We start from the raw sequence: 19968 nt of genomic DNA, 5'->3' as shown, positions 1-19968 counted from the left end.
AACACACAAAGTTTCACACACATAAAATTTCACACACAAAGTTTCACACACACAAAGTTTCACAAAAAGTTTAACACAGTTTCACACACACGAAGTTGTTTCTAACAGTTTCACACATAAAATTTCACACACAAAGTTTCACAAACACAAAGTTTAACACACACAAAGATAAATTTAACAAAGTTTCACACATGAAATTTCACACACACAAAGATTAACAATTAACACACGAAGTTTCACACGAAGTTTCACACACAGTTTCACACACATGAAGTTTAACACACACACAGTTTCACACACAAATTTTCTAACTCACACAAAGTTTAACACAAAGTTTCACACACACAAAGTTAAGTTTCACACACACATAAAATTTCACACAAAGTGGGGTTGCTGCTGCTGGGCCTTCTCTGTGGCTCCCAGGACATTCCCTCATCCCTTTAGGGATTCATTCCAAAGTTGGAGGAATCCACAAACCCTGGAAGTTGGGAACTGAGGGAGGGCTTGGTGCAGGGAGGATACAAAGAGAGCTGAAGGTCAACATGGAAATGATCAAATGATTGATGTGAAATTTAGAAGGAAAAGACCAGGAGGGACATTAAAATCTATCAGAGAAGCATTAGAGATACAAATGAGCAGCATGGGGAGGATGAGGAGCAATCCAGGGGCACTGCAAGGAACCCAGGAATCAACAGAACCTCCCTGAGCAGGGACAGGGGAGGGAAAGGCCTGGAGCTGAGATCTGAAGGTGCTTTAAGGCTGGATCTGGGATTAGCACCCAAATCCACGGAGTTATAGAATGGTTTGGGTTGGGAGGGACCCCAAATCCCCCCCAGAGCCAGCCCTGCCATGGCAGGGACACCTCCCACTGTCCCAATGTCCAACCTGGAACTGAACATTCCAGGGATCCAGGGGTGCCCTGTGCCAGCCCTGCCCACCCTGCCAGGGAACAATTCCTGCCCAAAATCCCACCCAGCCCTGCCCTTTCCAGCAGCAGAACCACGTTCCTGGCCCAACAACTCCCTGGCTTTGCCCTCACCCAGCACTGACTCTGCTCTTGGTTTTTCTCTCCTTAAACCTTCCACTCTCCTGCCAGCACCTGCTGGATTTAATAAGAAATTTCTCCTCTGCTTTCAGAGCTAAGGAACCTGGAGAGGGAGCTGGACAAAGCCAGGACAAGGGGGAATGGCTCCCACTGTTGTGCTGAGCAATCCATCAGGAAGTTTGCATTCACTTTTTTGCAGAGTTTTAGTCTCTAGCTATATTTATTTAGTGATTGACACGCTAGAATGATTAGAGGATGAATTCTTTTATTACAGTTACATTCTTTATTAACTGCATTTATTCCAGTTATTTTATAATGCTTTTCATCAGTGCAAATTACTCCAAGATGACCAAGAGCAAACATACTCTGTTTTCCTGGAAAAGGATTTGTTGCCATTGAATGGAACACTTAAGAACACAGAGAAGTTGCTGTCACAATATTTGACTCACCAGGTTTCTTCCCTAAGCTTCCTGTTTTCCCAGCTGCTCCTGGAGCCTTGAAATGGAGAACAAGATGCAAGTTTAGCACTCAGGTTTCTTTCTCCAGTCCATGCAAATGATTTACAAAGCTGCACTCAACACACTCAACAAGCATGGGAGTCAAAAACTCACAGGAAATTCTGTTCTTACAGAAATCCTTCATATTTTACATATCTGGGAATAAATACCAAGCATGAAGTGGATGATTTGTCAATGCAGAAGTGCAGATTTTTATTCCCTTTCATGGGCTGCAAATACCAAAGCAGATCCCATTTATAATTCTAAAGTATTTCCCATTTGTAATTCTAAAGTAGATCCCATCTGTAATTCCCAAGTAGATCCCATTTGTAATTGCATATCCATTTATCTACAGAATGGGAATTCTGTGGAGCTGAGATGAAACAATAATAGAAGTTTTTATCCCTCCAAACAGCTGGATTGCAAATATTCCTGAGAAATTCTCTGTGCCCAGACAGGGTGAGGTGAGGGATGGACATCAGCATCCAAGGGATTGGGAAGCAAAAAAAGCTTTGAACAGCCACAAGAAATCCTGGAAAAACCTGACAAACCTAAATAACTCCTGCAGTTTCCTCCCAGGCCACTGCCAGTTCTGTGCCCTGCAGTAAAGAGGTCTGAGGTGGAAAAGAGCAACTTAAATCTAAACTGCACTGTGTCAGAAATGCTGGGGAGCCAGAAATGTCCTCTTGCCTTCAACACTTCCACCTCCCTCCACTTCACCCTCTTCACCTTCAGGATCCTCCTTACAAACTTGGAGCCAACATCAAATCACCTGAAGGTTTCCACAGAATCCTAAATCCTCTCTGGAAAAGAACAGTTTCCTCCTCCATATTGTCCCTATCAACTGCTGCTGTGAAAATTTGGGGATTGTGGCAGAAATGGAACTGAGGAGTAACTAAAGAACAGCTCAGTGGCTGAGAGAAAAGGGCCATTCAAACCTGTGTGTTGGTTCTGAGCCACCCAGAAAATGAATTATCAGATTCCCCCTCAGCTTGCCTTGATGTTCAGTGCTCCTTCCAGATTAATCACTGTCACATTATTACAGTTACACCCCCAGGAGCAGCAAATCTTCCTCTCCTCCCTGCATTCTTCTGATTGTCCCCAGATCCTCAGCCTTCCCTGCACCCCTGTGAGCTGGGTCACAGAGCGGGGACCCAGGAGAGCCCCACAGGGATCAGGGACAAACCCCAGTGCAGCTCTGGGGACAGGGGGACATGGCCTGGACAGCCCCATGGACTGACAGGGAGATTCCAGCAATTCCTCCTGCTCTGGGCAGTGTTTGGGTGATTCCTGCAATCCTCTCTGCTCTGGGCAGTGTTTGGGTGATTCCTGCAATTCCCTCTGCTCTGGGCAGTGTTTCTGGCAGGGGAACACCCTCTGCCCTCCTCAGGGAAGTGCCTGGACCTTCAGAGAACCCCTCCTCCCAAAGAGGCCTTGGTGAGCAGCCACGCTGCTGGATTAGAAGCCAACATGGACAGACCAAACAGGCTGGGCCATTATCTGTACTGGGAAACAGAGAGATGATTTTAAAATAGAAACTTCAAATCCACCCTCACCAGACTGAGTCTAAATTGTCTTTGAGGATTCTCTGAACACTCGGTGCAAAAGCAGAAGGAACACATGGAAAAGTCCCACAGCACTTCAATAAAGAATTAATTCAGAAATAAGGCATTTAGGATGGTCCCCATTTCTGGCCTACTCAGGAGATGGAGAAGCATTTCCTATTCCTTCTGCTGAGAGGAAAAGCAGCAGAGAGGACAGGCCCTGCTCTGGGTCCCCCTGCACACGTGGGACACTCACTGAGCACCTCAGGCCATTCTGTGACAAGTGATGGAGTCTCCTGAGCCAGCAGAGCAAAACTTCCTTTGTCCATTTAATAACCCCCAGCAAGGACTTGCCAATTGTGCTGGACAGCAGGACCCTTCAAATCCCAACCTGATCCATTCAGGGATTATTTTCTGAACCCCTGTGCAAAGTTTTATAATCAGATGTCTTGAAATTGTTGTGTTTCCAAGCCCATCCCCACAGAGGGAATTCTCACCAGTGTCCAGAATAAAACCCTGTATCCCTTCACCTCCCCTAAGGAAAACCCTCAGGATTGGCCATTGTTCCTCTGCAGAACAAAGACTTTCCCCCTTTTTTAATAAACTGAAGCTTGAAGGAACAAGGAATGGTTTATTTTAGCACCCTGAGGTGAATGGGCACAGCCTGGCACAGAAGAACAAATCTTAAAAATTCTTCTGCTATAGAAACCATTGAGATTTTGAGTCATTTCTAGAAACTGTGCCCTTGCTGCTGAAGGATCACCCCTGCTTTTCTTTGGGCCTGTCAATAGTGCAGAACACACGAAATGATTTCTCTTTTCAGAACATTTCCCAAGCCCAGGCAGCTGTCCAAGCACATGGGAGTGCCCAGAGAGGCAGGACTGTGAAATCCCTGCAGGCACAGCACCCCTGGCATGGAAACAACACCCCAGGGGCAGGGGCTGCACCTGCTCTGGCTTTTCTCCTCCCTCTCTCATCAAGGTTGGAGCTCAAGGGGGGATTTGCACCAGCAAAAAGAGCACTTGGAGCAGGTTTGGGTGAGGTGCTCTGACAGAAAAACCAAACTGAGCTCTCTGAGAAAAAGGGGACTCAGAACTGAACCTGGGTTTGTCCCCAGTGTCCCAATCCCCTCTCTCCCAGGACTGCAATATTCAACATCCCAACCTACAGGGTTTGCAATCCTGGCCCAGAGGATGCTGTTGGAATTTCCTGACACTGCAGAAATTTCCTCTTGAAAGGTTTCCTGCAGCTGCAGATTTGCCTGCAGGTTTTATCCTCTGGCTTTTCCAGCAGCACCAATGCTTTTAGGGAGTGACTGTGCTCAGGCTTTCACTGTGCTCTTGTGCATTACCATCCAGATTCCCCCAAATCCACTGATTTTTATTTATTGAACTCCCCATTATTCTAGAGATATAAACCAGAATCCTTCTCATCGAGTCATGTACTCAACTCTGAATCTAAACAATTTCTCCTGGCAGATAAATTATCCTCTCAAGCCATATAAATGAGAGAACATCTCTCTTTAGAATGCCTAAAGAAAAAAAATCCCAAAAAACCAGGATGTGTTCTATGGAATTATTTCAAGATAAAAAGAGATGAGACATCGATTAAACATCTCTATTATTCAGTCAAAAACTGTCAAATAAACACAGTAGTTAGCAAAGCTTGGGTGCAGAACTTGTTCTTGATTGCAAAAAAATGACAGGGAAAAAATGTAATAGACTGAAATATTACTTTGAAGATTTTTGGTTTTTTTTTAATAATGGCAATAAGATACAGCTTAGGGATTAAAAACTTACCAGGACAATAAAACAATCATGGCTGTTCTGATCAGTGTCTAAAAAACTGCCAAGTGCACCACTGATGTTGGCATTATTTTAATGGAAGATCCCCCAAATTATTTCAAACATAAAGTTGTAAAATGCAGCTATTATTGTTATTGCAATTATTTTTCCTTCCCCAATCTCTGTCAGTAAACCTGCACTGGATTTTGCTTTCCCCTTAGGACGCCCTGCCTTGCAGCTACCACTACAACCCCAAAGAAAACATTTCTCTACCTCAGAATCTTTGAGTCTCACATAATTAGATGGGAAAACTCCTGATTTATCACCCAGCGTTCCCGTCCACCAGTCACCATCTTTCTTTGTCACCAGGATCAGGTCACCTTGTTGGAAAGTCAGGTCCCCCTGCTCCGAGCTCTCGTAGGTGTACATGGCAATGTACTCTGCAAAAATGGAAATAAAAGCACGTGGGAAATTCCTGAGAAACACCCAGAGATCCTCTGCAAAAACCTCAGCCACGTCAGGGCAAGGCAAAAGGCAAATTTATTATTTATTACTCATCAAAAGATCAGTATTTCATGAATAAAAGTGTGTCTGTCAGAAATGAATAGGATCTGTCCAAAGGCTGCCTCAGGGGGGGTGTATATAATTTGCTATTATAATTTAATGTATATAAATCATTTATTTAGATATTAAACATGTTTCTGGTTTGTGCTGATGATGGGATGCACCTTAAAAATCACCTTCTGCACATGAGCTTTTCTTCAAGCTCTCAACAGGAGATATTAAATCCCTGCTTTATTGTTTCAAAAAAACCACAGCTTTTTGGAAGTGTTTAAACAAAAGTTGTGTTTCTTTACCTGAGATATCCCACCTGGGACAGGATTCTGCATGTCCACAATTCCTTCTCCTCAAATAGGAGGAAAAGCAGAACAAGGTGATTTTTAAGGTCCCTTCCAACCCAAAGCACTTGGGATTCCCTGGAATATTCACTGAGCAAGAGCAGCTGTACTTGGAAATAATTGATTTTCTCCTTTTTCTCTGCTCTTCCCTCCTTTCACTTTCTGTGCTTCTCATGCCAGGTGTAAATTAAATGTAAATGTCCCTAAAACTGTACCTGGAACTGCAGTTAGAAATTGTAGGGACAAGACACAAAAGTTCACCTGGAACCTGCATTGAGATGAATTCATCTCCTCCCCTGGGATTTAATGAATCTGATTGCAGTGCAGGGAACTCCTGTGGGGACATTCCACCCAAAATGAAAGGTGACAAGTGCCAGGAATTCCCCTTTTCAAACCCTCCAGAAAAATCTCTGTGAATTCTGTGCCTCAGGCTCCAGCCTGGAAATGGAGCTGCCCACAAGGATCTCTGAGTGATTGTCACTCATTAAGAGCTTTAATTAAACACTGCGAGTGAGCTTTGGGGGAAATTAAAATATTTACCAATTCCTGACACCAACATATAACAATAAACCATTCTGGAGCAGAAAATGTTACCAAAATAATGGCAAAAAAAAAAATAGAAATATTGGAGAAAGTACAAACTACAAAAGATATTTTCACATCTTTAGTGATATTTGACATAACATACAATAACAGTCTAATAATAATAATAATTGTAAATTATTCTAGAGGCAAACTGATTTGCACATGGATTTGAACAGCACAATCTGACTCCTGATTTTGGTAAAAAACAGAATTTTTGAGGCTGCCAGGACTCACCTTCCCCTGACAACGCTGCCTTGGCTGCTGGGGATGCCACTCTTTTCAGACTAGCAGGGCTTTCTGAGGAACCAGAATCCATGCTTTAGAAGAAAATAATGGTTATTTAAGAAAATTCAATCTCTTCAGAAAAATTATTAATAGATTTCAAACTGGAAAATGCACGTGCACCCCCCAAGTAACTCCCCTGGGTTTTAAAAGAAGAGACAGTAAATGTGCAAAATAAAAGTTTTGAATCCAGTGGTTTGTCACGGTCATATTTAAATACAGAACTTTTGCATCTCCTTATTTTCCTCAGGAAAAAGAAATTATCTAAAATCATTCTCATTTGCATTCCTAATGCTAATGTTGCCTCCACATTACAAAAAATGAAATTTTCAATGTTTAATCCTCCAAGAATAATAGAGACTTAGATTTGAGGAATACCTTTTAATTTTGGGCAGAGAGGAGCTCTGACTTAGAACTGTACTTCAGAAAGTCCAATACACTCATTTTTCACTTGCAATGCACATCAAATTAAGAAGGTTAATTAATCTTTTGTTAGTGAGGCACAAGGAGAACTGAGCTCAGTTTTCTTCTTGCTGACACAAATTTGCAGGATTGGAAGTCAAAACCCTCCAGATAAAAAAGAAATTTTACAGGGTAGAACTTTAAAATTCAAATGTGCAGCTCTTCCTATTTCCTTTTACCCCAGCAGAGAAGTAAAGGAGAGGAAAAAGCAAATAAAATACCTCGTGGATTTCCTGATGGGGCCTGAAATGAGCTTCACATAAGATTTGGGGAACCAGCCCTTCTGGCCCTGCACCTCCCCAAACCACCACATGTCCTGCTGCTCCAGCACCGTGATCACATCGTTCTTGTTGAAGTTCAGGTGATTGTCCTTCTTTGCTCTCCAAGGATACAGAGCCTGGGCTTGGAGCCCCTCCACCTTCTCACCCTTCAGCAAAAGAGACAGGAGTCAGTCATGCTGCACCTTCAGCAGTGACATCCTGAGGCAGCAACAAATACAGGCTCTGGCTCAACTAAAGCAGCACTGAAACTTCCAAAGGGATTCCAGAAATGTTTACACTGTCTGTTCACACACCATCAATGCAGCAGGATTAAATTAATTACTTTTACTTAAGATGCACATGTAGTAAACCTTTCTGAGGCTGCTTTGGCAGGACTTGGAGTCCATTTTATGGAAAATGATGCTTTGCTGCTCATGGCACATTTCAATTCCTTTTTGCTCTGGGGCAGATGTTCAGCACTTCCCAGAACACAGGAGCTCCCAGAACAGTTTGTTGTTCCACTGAGGGAAAGGAAATGCCAGAACAGAGGGACAGAATTCAGCTGGGAAGCTTTGCCATTGCTATTCCATTTAACCCACAGGGGAGTGAAGGTTTCATGGGAGTCAAGAAAGGAAGTGACTCAAACCTGGACCAAAAAAATCTAAAAAAGCCACCCCAGACCAGCAAAGCAGAAAGTGCTCTGTGTGAAATCCTGCCCCAGATATTGCCAATGGATCAAAGATCCACAGAATGGTTTGGCTTGGGAGGGACCCCAAATCCCCCCCAGAGCCAGCCCTGCCATGGCAGGGACACCTCCCACTGTCCCAATGTCCAACCTGGAACTGAACATTCCAGGGATCCAGGGGCAGCCACAGCAAATCTGGGAATTCCATCCCAGCCCCTCTTTACCATCCCAGGGAACAATTCCATCCTAATATCCAATATTCTGGCAGTTCGAAGCCATTCCCTGGGTGCTGTCCCTCCATTCCCTGGGTGCTGTCCCTCCATTCCCTGGGTGCTGTCCCTGAATTCCCTGGGTGCTGTCCCTCCATTCCCTGGGTGCTGTCCCTCCATCCCTTGGCAATTGTCTCTCTCCATGGTTCCTGCAGCTCCTTCAGGCCCTGCAAGGCCACCCTGAGCTCAGCCCAAAGCTTCTCCTCTCCAGGCTGAACAATCCCAGCTGTGCCAGCCTTTCCTCCCAGCAGAGCTGCTCCATCCCTCTGCTCATCCTGCTGCCTCCTCTGGGCTCTCTGCAGCAGCTCCAGCTCCTCCCCAGTTTTGGGGCAGCTCTGCAGGTGGGACCCTCCCTGTCCCCCCTGTCCCTGTGTCAGGGGAGTGTTTGAATGCACTGCCAAGGTTCACACTTTGCTCTCCGGTGGCTCAGAAGGTTTGGGTGGGGCCAGAGCTGACCTGGCCCAGCACAGGGGACGGGGAGGAGCCTGTGACAGTGGCAGGGGTGAAAGCCGAGCGCTGCCGGAGCTGCCCCGCGCTGGGCACGGTCAGGGAGGGCTGAGCTGCCCAGGCATCCCAGTTATCACTCTCTGCCTTCTCACTGCTGTTGGATGGCCAGCTGCAAAGAAAAAAAAAAGAAAAGAAAGATGTCATTTCTGCTGTTTCTAATAGTAGGAACAAAAAAAGGCACACAGAACAAATATTTCAATATTCTATATTAATTTCTTTTCCATGAGTATGAGCACCTGAACTCCTGGTGCAGCAACCGAGTTCTGGTTAAACACAACTTCACCTTCAAAGACAACCCCCAAACTCCTTGTCCTGGCCACTAAAGCACAGGATTTTATTTTAATTCCCATCTGTGTCCCAACAAACAAGTTCCAGCAGTGCAGGCTGCATTACACACAGTGGAAAGAGAAATAAAAAGAATTAAAACTGGTTTGGAATCTTTCCCCCTGCACATCCCTGACCTCTCACATCCCTTTCCTTTAGACACAGAATCATAGAATGGTTTTGGGTTTGGAGCTACAAATCCATCCAATGCCACTGCTCCAGCCCCAGTGTCCAACCTGGCCTTGGGCACTGCCAGGGATCCAGGGGCAGCCACAGCTGCTCTGGGCACCCTGTGCCAGGGCCTCCTATTGACATAGCAGTTTATAAATATGGATTTCATGGCCAAAAGACAAGGAATTGCAGTTGGTCTCAGTGCCCAGTGTACTGAGTTAAGACAGCCAGGGTAGGGCATGTGCTCAAATTCCATCAGTTTTAATAATGCTGTGGTCAGGAATTCAAAAACTTTTTCATGTCATCTCTGCCATCAGCATAGTATACATAACAATAAATCCTTAGGCTGCTTAGACAGCAGCAAATACAGATTGTCTCTCAACCAAGCAAGTTGGAAGCCTTCAATAAGGCTTGGTGGCAATTAATGGAGGAAAAAGGGATTTTGGGAGGCTGCAGTATCAGAAGGAGCTCCAGGAGAGCTGGAGAGGGATTTTCATTAGAAGAGGAGTGGAGGGCAAGGGGGAATGGCTTCCCACTGAAAAAGAGGAAATTTAAGTGGGAGATGAGGAGGGAATTGTTCCCTGTGAGGGTGGGCAGGGCTGGATGGGATTTTGGGAATTAGGAATTGTTCCCTGTGAGGGTGGGCAGGGCTGGATGGGATTTTGGGAATTAGGAATTGTTCCCTGGCAGGGGCTGGGATGGAATTCCCAGAGCAGCTGTGGCTGCCCCTGGATCCCTGGCAGTGCCCAAGGCCAGGTTGGACATTGGGACAGTGGGAGGTGTCCCTGCCATGGCAGGGGTGGCTCTGGGGGGGATTTGAGGTCCCCTGAACCCAAACCAGTGTGGGATTCAGTGATTCCAAGGGAAATGAGAACCTTGGGTTTCCCCCATGCCCACATCCTCCCTGGGGGCTGAATTTTGAACTGATTCCCACAGAAAGCACAGAAGGGATTTTTAATTTGCACTCTGGTCCCTGAGCTCCCCAGGACCCCACACCCCGAGGGGCTCAGCAGCACCCACACCTACGTGGAGCTGAAGTCTGCCCAGTTGTTGGCTGCTGCAGGAGCCTCTGGAGGGGCAGCAGCCCCCAGGGCAGTGGAGCTTTCCTGCACAGACACCTTGGGAGCAGCACAGGGCTCAGCCACGGCCTTGGCAGAGGCTGGAACTTCACTGTCTGGAATTCTCTCAGCATAGTTTGCAGGGAACCATCCAGTTTTCCCCTTCAGTTCTCCACCAAGCCACCCTGGCTCTCCAGTCTGGCTTTCATCCACCTGCAGACACAGAAGTCAGAGAGTTAATAAATACACCCTGAAAATAGAGATTTTACTGAAAACAACCCATCTCCTCTGCAGGAATGAACTTTTTGCAATGCAGGAGGGCTTGACAATGGTTGCTTGTTGTTTCTTTTTTTTTTTTTCCATACTGAAACCACAAAACCATGGAATGGTTTGGGTCAGAAGGGACCTTAAAACCTGTCCTGCTCCACCCCTGCCATGGCAGGGACACCTCCCACTGTCCCAATGTCCAACCTGGAACTGAACATTCCAGGGATCCAGGGGCAGCCACAGCAAATCTGGGAATTCCTTCCCATCCCCTCCCAATTGGGAACAATTCCTGCCCAAAATCCCATCAAATCCTACTTGGAAGCCATTCCCTGTGTGCTGTCCCTCCATTCCCTGGGTGCTGTCCCTCCATTCCCTGGGTGCTGTCCCTCCATTCCCTGGGTGCTGTCCCTCCATCCCTTGGCAATTGTCTCTCTCCATGGTTCCTGCAGCTCCTTCAGGCCCTGCAAGGCCACCCTGAGCTCAGCCCAAAGCTTCTCCTCTCCAGGCTGAACAATCCCAGCTGTGCCAGCCTTTCCTCCCAGCAGAGCTGCTCCATCCCTCTGCTCATCCTGCTGCCTCCTCTGGGCTCTCTGCAGCAGCTCCAGCTCCTCCCCGTGCTGGGATCCAGGTTTGGGGCAGCTCTGCAGGTGGGGTCACACCTGAGGGGGCACAGGGACACAATCCCAATCCCAATCCCAATCCCAATCCCAATCCCAATCCCAATCCCAATCCCAATCCCTTTCCTGCTGCCATGGATGGATCCCTGTCCCTGCTGCTGACAAATTCCTTTGTCTGGGATATTTGCTGACTCTGTGCCTCCCACTGGAATTTGCATCCACTCTCCCCTTCTGGTGCAAACCAATCCCTCATTCCTGCAGGTTTTGGGTCCCCCCTCCTCCTCTCTCAGCCCCTGGCAGCCCAAGACAATCCCAGAAATAAAAGCACTTTCTGCTTGACCTGCTCCATGTGCTTTTCCTGCAGTGCAGAGCAAAATTTCAGCGCAGCAGAGATGGGAAAGCAGCAGGATGGGACAGGGAAGGGCAGAGCTGAGGGTGGAGCAGGATGAACACAGGGATGAAAGCTTCAGGGATTAAAGCATCATCCACACAGGGAGCAGCCACCCCACGGGGCAGGAACTGCAATCACCACACACAGAGGGCACAGAGGGCACTGCAAAGGCAAATGTGGGATGTGGAGATGCTCTAAAAGGAGCAGCTTTGAGGGGACACACAGGCTCAGAGAAACCACTGGGATTCTCCAGGCAGAAGGAAAACAAACTCAACCAAAAGGTTTTGGACCCATCCAGTGAAAGCCTCTTCAGGAGAGGATTTGAAGCTGCAATAATTCTAAAACTGCCTTGGACATCTCTGCTTATTAACCCAATTAAGTTTTCTATGTACACTCCTGAAAGGGCACTTTGAAGGAAAATTTAAACTTCATAATTCACATCAGCTCTGGTTTCTTCTTCATCCAAAACAAAAGTCACATCTGGTTTTGCAGAACCATACTGAAAGTTTAAACAAATTCCTAAGAATCTTTTTTAAGCTATTTTGTTTCAATTTCCTTAAATTTTTACACCCACCATCCACAAGTCCCAACAACAATCCCAGATTCTTTTTTTCCAAAATACAACCAGATTTTAAATGTACACCTGAGTAGTGAATTACAGCGTGTGGGAGATCGTTTTTATTTATTCAAGTGTACTTTAGAGCCACAGCTGACAACTCCTGAATTGTGTGCTTGGATTCCAGCCCCATTCCAGCCCAGGATTCCAGCCAGGATTCCATGACTGGGATCCAGCCCAGATTCCATCCAATATTTCAGCCCAGGATTCCAGCTCAGGACTCCATCCAGGATTCCAGTCCAGGGTTCCATCCAATATTCCAGCTCAGGATTCCAGGACTGGGATCCAGCTCAGGATTCCAGCCAAGATTCCATCCAGGATTCCATCCAAGATTCCAGCCAATATTCCAGCCCAGAATTCCAGCCCAGGATCCCAGCACTGGGATCTAGCCCAGGATTCCAGCCAATATTTCAGCCCAGGATTCCAGCCAGAATTCCATCCAGGATTCCAGCCAGGATTCCAGAACTGGGATCCACCCCAGGATTCCAGCCCCATTCCATCCAGGATTCCAGCCCAGGACTCCATCCAGGATCCCATCCAGGATCTCATCCAGGATCCCATCCAGGATCCCATCCAGGATCTCATCCAGGATCCCATCCAGGACTCCATCCAGGACTGGGATCCATCCCAGCTCTCTGGGTGCCACCTCTTTCCCTCCATGCCAGGACCACTGATCTGAAATGGGTGAGAATTTTGAGTTCCAGGGTGGGGAATCTCCCTTTGTGTGAGGACAGCTCTCCAACCAAGGAGCAGGGATTTCATCAGCTGCCCTGATGTCACCTCACCTTAACCCTGAGCCTGCAAATTGCTCTTTCCCAAGGAAAAGCACCAGTGGGACCTTTGGAAGCACAGGACAAACACAGGAGGGCTGAGGGAGGAGCCAAAGGCAGCATCAAAAGCAAACCCTGCTCCAGGGTGTGGGAATTACTTTTGATAACGAGCTGGGGTTTGTTAATTCGAGCCCTGGTGGGTTCAAAAGCCAGGGAACCAATTCTGGGGATGGGATGGAGCTTCCCTGGCTGCACTTACCCTTTTCACCTCCAGGGCAAGCAGGGATGCAAAGCAAGGCAGGGTTACAGCACTGACCACAGCAGCCCCTCAAACCCTTCCTGCAGGCCAGCACAGCCCCCAGGACCCTGCTTTGATTATGGGCAAAACAATTTAAATAAAAGTAACAGAGAGGAGTGTCCCTGCTGGGGCTGAGAGGGTTAAAATCGAGTCCAAAAAGCAACAGAGAACTTAGATGGTCTCAAAGTCTTTATTGAAAACATGTGTAGTGCTCTTTAGAATCACATATTTTAGGGGAAAGTTTTTATTTCCTTGCAAATCTCTCTTTAAAAATTATTTCAGCCCTCCTCAGAATCACACATTTGAGGAAAAATGTTCTTTTCCCTGCAATAACAGGGATAAATATGTGCAGAACTGCCTAGAAGCACAGATTTTTTGAGGAAAAATGTTATTTTCACTGCAAATCTCTATTTAAAAATGTGTTAAATGCTTCTTAAAATCAAGACTTTTGAGAAAAATTGTGATTTTTCCAGCAAGTCTGCCTAAGAGTGATCAGCCTTGCCCACAGAATGACCTGTAAACCCTATTTCCCAGGAAAACAAGCATTTCCCAGCAGCCTCCAGAGTCTCCTCTCCAACATTTCAGCATTTCCTGCTGCAGCTTTACAACCTTTTGTATCCTCACTCAGAGTTCCAACAGTGACACTGAGCCAGGATTCACTTTGGAATTTCCAGAAGCCCGTTCCAAAGTCACAAACACCTAATAAATAAACAGCCCAACCAACTCCAAAAGGTTCAATTTCCCAGAATTGTTTTTTTAAAAAATAATAATAATTATAATTTAGGGGAGTCTATAAAGTGTATTTTTCCAAAATCCACTGTTACTAAACTGAGCTAAAATGTAAAAGCTCTTAAAATCAATTCTGTTGGGTAGAACATTGCTGGGAATATACACTTCTCCCAATGAAAAATATTTAAGAATTCCCCCAGGAATTTTCATTCTGCATATTAAGAACATACTGATGATTAATTAGTATTAATACCCACTTAATCCCTGCAGCCATTAACCAGGGAATTATAATTTAGAGACACAAAATCAAACCTCACTTCAGAATTTGACACAACACACTGACCCCATCCCTGAAAAACTGCAAATTATTTTCTATCAACACACTTGCAACCACATTTTTTTGGGATTTGAAGTTTCCTTCCTTGCCAAACACAACTGGAATCAGCCATGGCAGAAGCTGAAGGATTTGCCAAGGAAAATGCCAATCCCTGCTTACCATGACAATGTCTCCAGGCTGGATGGTGATCTCGTCGTGGCTTCTGGATTCAAAAGGATACAGAGCTCTGTAATACACTATTTTTACATCCTCCTGAGCAGAAATGGTTAGAGGAGCTTTCTCTGAGCAAAGGAAACAAACACACAGATACAGAGAGAAGAAATCAAACCAGCTGATTTTTAAACATGGGAAAATGAGGTGGAAGTGGAGACAGGAATCACCAAACCTGGCAGGGTCTGCAGAAGGACCTTATCCCCTTTTTACACAAAGGAAATATAAAAATTGATTATTTAAGTATCATTTTTAAAATTCTTTTCTCCTCTAAACAGCAGGGAAAAATCATAGAAACACAGAATGGCCTGGGTTGGGAGGGACCTTAAATCCCACCCAGTGCCAGGGCAGGGACACCTCCCACTGTCCCAGTGTCCAACCTGGCCTGGGACACTTCAGGAACTGGGAGTCCACAGCCCCTCTGGGCAGGATTTAGTCATAAAAGTGATGGAATCCTTTGGACAAATATTTAAACCAGTTTTACATTCCCAAACAGTTCTCATGTGTATCCAAGCCACTTAAGAGGGAAGCAGAATTCCCAGTACAGGCAAAAATCAGGATACAATGCATGGAAAAAGCTCTCAGCACAAAGTGACTGTGAGAGCAGAAAAAGGGGGATTAAATCTTGGATTTCAGGTCGTTTGTCCAATGAACAAAAGAAGGCAGGAAAGGAAAAGGGTGACTAAACAACATATTGTTCCTGCTCTGAAAAATCCCAAAGCGTGTCTCCCACACCAAAATAAAAACATGGAAATTTTGACATCTTGTATGTATGCAGCCCCTTCAGCTGAGATTCCTTCAGCTCAGATTTCCCTCCAGCTGAGATTTCCCTTCAGCTCAGATTCCCCTTCAGCTCAGATTTTCCCTCCAGATGAGATTCCCCTTCCAGCTGAGATTCCCTTTCCAACTGAGATTCCTCTTCCAGCTGAGATTCCCCTTCCAGCTCAGATTCCTCCTTCCAGCTATTCCCCCTTCAGCTCAGATTTTCCCTTCTAGTTGAGACTTCCCTTCCAGCTCAGATTCCCCTTCCAGCTGAGATTCCTTCAGCTGAAATTCCCCTTCCAGCTCAGATTCCTCCTTCCAGCTGAGATTTCCCCTTCCAGCTCAGATTCCTTCAGCTGAGATTCCTCCTTCCAGTTCAGATTTTCCCCTCCCAGCTCAGATTTTCCCTCCCAGCTGAGATTCCCCTCCCCTGCAGTCTCAGGGCTGTGCTTCCCCTCTGTTGAACACCCTGGCAGGAACAGTGATGTCTCACAGAACCATTTCTGCACTCTGGAGCTCCGTGCATTTTTTTACTTTAAATACACATAAATCACAACAATCCATGCATTATTTACTTTAACAAGACTCACATCCCAGCCCTGAAGAGCACTTTGTTCTGTGTAAAATGGGGAAAGGAAGGAGAGCTGGGCTGTCCCAGAGCAGTCCCTGCTCCTGGACCCTACCTGCATTGGACCATGGAGCCTGGCCAGGCTTGCTGGGCTCCTGGTGGGGCTGGAAGAGTTTGTTCAGCTTCTCCTGCATCTCCTGCTTCCCCTTATCCTCACTTTCCTTCTTCTTGGGTAACTCTTCCCTTTTTTGCTTGTCATCTTCCTGGGGTTTTTTTTGCCACTGTGGTTCCTCCTCTGGCTGTGCCCGTTCCAGCCGTGCTTTGTCCTGGACCCTCCTGGGGGACATTGAGGGGTCAGAGCCACTCCAAACCAAAGCCACCAAAAGTTTGGGGTCATCTCCACTTACCAAGTGTTCAATCTTGCCAAACATACTGAGCTAATCCAAGGATTAACAGATATAAATCCAATTAATAGATATCAATCCAAGGATTTAATTTGAGGCCAAATGTTTATACCTGGCAGGGGGATGGGAAGAGGAAAGTAAGAGGGGAGGGAGAGATTTCCTGTCCCTGTGTGATGTACAGCTCATTTAACAGAGGATTTTATTGAGCTTTCATGCCTTTCATAAGAGATATTTTTACTTCATTCTAGCTGTCCTAGCCAAACAAAAAATGTGTTTGGCACACTTTTATCATTGCCACCAAAACAGGTAGGAAGATGCTAATCCTAATTTGTTATAAATCATTACAATCTGCAGCATTTTTTTAAATTTTCTATAGAATTGTTCACATCAATTAATTGCTGATGAACTTTGCCTAGCCTGATGGCACAAAGTGGATTGGATATTTAGCTACAGAACAAATTCAGTGCACAGAACTTATGGAAATCTCCCAGCAAAACACAACCCTCCTAAAGCCAGATATTTTTCTGGTCTTTAATGGTAATTTGTCCTTATAAAATCTTTAGAAACAGCACATCTGAGAAAATAATTTTCTTCTGTCCTGGCTCCAAACAAGACAGGGTTCATTTCTGCAGCAGCCAGGAGGGGCATGGCTGAGATCCACCTCACCTTATTGCTGGGGCAGGAGGAAAGGATTCTCTCTTGCAGGGAGAAGGCATTTCTTCAAGAAAATGTAGCAGAGGGACACATCTCATATTCTCTATTATCAGGGAGTTTTTCAGTGAATAATTCAGTTTATTTTACTATTTGTTATTAATATTGTTGTTGTTACTGTTTGTTTTTTGCACCTCATTGCAGTTTCTAGGAAATTGTTCTTGTATCAACACATGATCTTTACTTTTCCATGCCCTAACTTTATTTTGGTGAGTTATCAACCACTCCCCAGCATCTCCTTGCACTGGGGATGATTCCCAGAAATCACAAACTCATGGAATGGTTTGGGTTGGAAGGAACCTTAAAGATCCAACCCAAGGTAAGAGTCCAAACAGCCAAATCAGAAAGAGAAAAGCAGGAATCAGAACCTGTGGCCATCCTTACCCTCATGTTGAGGGGAAAAGAGGAGAAGGATTTGTAAGGTTTATAAAACACTCCAGAGAATTACTGGGAATATTTCCTGTTCCCAACCTCCAGAATTAACAAATCCTTCCCCTCTACCAGAGGACAAGACATCAAGAAATGAATAAATATTCTCTGCTGGAAACAGATAACTCTGAAGGATGCCCAGTGTGTTCCATGGTTTATTCCAGCCCTGGAAATCCTTCAGAATTAGAGACAAAGGCCTGAAAGCAGCAGCTCCTCACACACTTGGTGTGCTACCAACAACAAACTCTGCCCAAGGACAACGTGAATTCCTGGAAATTTGATCAGAAATGTGAATTCCTGATTAAAAGCAGTGTGAGGAAAAAAACTAATTCATGGAATCTCCAAATCCCCGAGGCTGGCAAAGCCCTGCCAGCCCAGCTGTGCCCCAGCTGTGCCCCATGGCCACCTTGGCACCCTGAGTGCCACCTCCAGGTGCCACCTCCAGGGATGGGGACCCCAAAGCTCCCTGGGCAGCTTTTCCCACCTTTTCCATGGGGAAATTCCTGCTGCTGTCCAACCAAGCCACTTCCCAGGCATTAGGGTGGCACTGGAGGACACAAAGCTCAAGTGCAGCCCTGCAAGGTTTGGGCACACAGGAATATTCCCCAGCACATGCCATGGGATATTTGGGGCTCCATTAAAGCAATTTATTACCTCTGAGCTTCTTTTTGCTTTTCCAGCTCCACTGTTTTCCTTTCCTGTTCCTTCTGTTTCAACTTCTCAGCTTCCAAACTCTTCTGCTTCTGGAGCTGCTGTTTGTTATGGATTTCTCTCAGCTCCTGGATTAAAAAAAAAAAAAAAAAAAAAAAGGCAAAGAGATGTAAACATCCACTCTGGGAATCAGAACTGGCTCCAAAGAGCTCCCTGTGAGGGGACAACACCTGCCAGTGCTTGGGGATGTCTCAAACTCACACTCCTGCCAAATGCAGATGTTTCAGGTTCATTGCCAGGGTCTGTGAGCCACCTACTGTTCTCCTATTTTTATCTATTAAAGAATTAGGAAAGCAGAAAACCTTTAAATGGGAATCTGAAAAATGGACAAAGCTTAATATCTGAACAGTCACTTCTGTTTAATTTGGTTTATGGAATTCATTTATTAAATGAATTATTAAATTCCATACACAAATCTGCCCTCTGAGCTCTCATACCAGCAACTCTTAATAACCTTCACTTGCTAATTAGTGCTGATTGACTAAAGAACATTCAGGGCTGGTTTAGACAGGAGACTGAAATCCTTAAGGAATGTCTTTGGGATGAACCATGGGACAGAGAGTGTTCATTCATATGTAAGTCAGTTTTTCTTCAATATCCTATAAAAATTAGAATATTAATAATAATAATAATAGTACTGTAATATTTTCCTCAAGATTTGTTTTCTGCATTAACACCTATTAACACAAATCCAACTTTTGTCTGGAATTTCGTTGCATAACCTGGAATTTTTCATCTGGACTCCTCAGCATTACAGTAGAAAAAGGGAAAATTTACCAATAACCACTGAGGATTTTTTCACTGAAAATAATTCACTTCAAAAATTGGTATTTTTTAATGAAAATATGGTACAGGTGAAATTGAAACAGTTAACCTTGGAAGCACTTGGATGGTTTTTCAGAAATTCACAATTTACAAAGCACAGGAAGTTTTCATGTAAAATTCCTCATGCACTGACCCAAATGAGAAAATTGCATAAGAGACAAAAATAAATAAATTGAAGTGATTCAAACCCACAGGATACAGGGATGAAAGTTCCAAAAGGGAATCTGATCCTTGTGACCCAGGTCTCAGTTTTATTTCATTAATGCTCTTCATTTTTAAATTCAGTTTTAAATGAAAACTGAGCTCAGCATCATTAAAGAGAGAATCAGTTCTCAGGGAAATTGGAATTTAAGAGACATTTAAATAAAAATTTCTATTTTGCACAGACATTTTAACACTATTCCCTCCCAGCCAAGCTGATGTGCTGGGTCAGTGCTCTGTAAAAGGATTTTTCTGTTTTTCTGTGTTAAAAAAACCCCAAACCTAGTTTATAGTCTGGCACTGGATGGAGCATTTTTAGAGATGAAAAAAAATCCCATGTACATCACTTTTGGGACAGCCAGGAGGAAACAAAGAGGGGAGGAAGAGGCAGCATCTCCCCCAAAAACAGCTGAAGAAATTCTGACATTTCAACAACCAAAGCATTTCCAGCCCTGCTCCCATCCTGTGCTGCAATCCCAAAGACACAACGCTGAAATTCAGAAATATTTTTTGTGGTTTTTTTTTTGATATTGACTCTTAGGAGAATACTGGTTTTGATTTGAGGACTTGGAGAAGGTTTTTAAATTGGAGTGATGGAGTTAAAATCAGGGCTGTGGAGTTCAATAGAAGTGTGTGATTGCACATGGGGAAGGGTTTGGGATTTGGGGTTTTTAGAATACAGTAATAGGGATGAGATAAGATGGAGGATTTTGGCTGTTGTTTCCTTTTGTTTTTGGGGGTTTTTTTTCA

At 44.9% G+C, this 19968-nt stretch overlaps 1 protein-coding gene across 3 annotated transcripts in view; it reads right to left on the bottom strand.

Annotated features, from left to right (window-relative positions):
- Positions 1–19968, bottom strand: part of ITSN1 (intersectin 1) — a 111358-nt gene that overhangs the window by 28853 nt on the left and 62537 nt on the right. For all 3 annotated transcript variants that reach the window (XM_088160509.1, XM_088160510.1, XM_088160511.1), the window contains 9 exons: positions 18136–18260; positions 16053–16273; positions 14557–14678; positions 10341–10585; positions 8769–8928; positions 7320–7525; positions 6589–6671; positions 5144–5310; positions 1495–1540 (listed from right to left, as the gene is read on the bottom strand). In XM_088160509.1, coding sequence (XP_088016635.1) covers positions 1495–1540; positions 5144–5310; positions 6589–6671; positions 7320–7525; positions 8769–8928; positions 10341–10585; positions 14557–14678; positions 16053–16273; positions 18136–18260 — 1375 coding nt within the window. The remainder of the gene's footprint in view (positions 1–1494; positions 1541–5143; positions 5311–6588; positions 6672–7319; positions 7526–8768; positions 8929–10340; positions 10586–14556; positions 14679–16052; positions 16274–18135; positions 18261–19968) is intronic.

The sequence above is a fragment of the Sturnus vulgaris genome, chromosome 2, assembly GCF_052056855.1.
Source record: "Sturnus vulgaris isolate bStuVul1 chromosome 2, bStuVul1.hap1, whole genome shotgun sequence".
In the NCBI taxonomy this organism is placed as follows: domain Eukaryota; kingdom Metazoa; phylum Chordata; class Aves; order Passeriformes; family Sturnidae; genus Sturnus; species Sturnus vulgaris.
The sequence above is the reverse complement of the archived record's forward strand: the minus strand, read 5'-3'. Positions and strand labels throughout refer to the sequence as shown.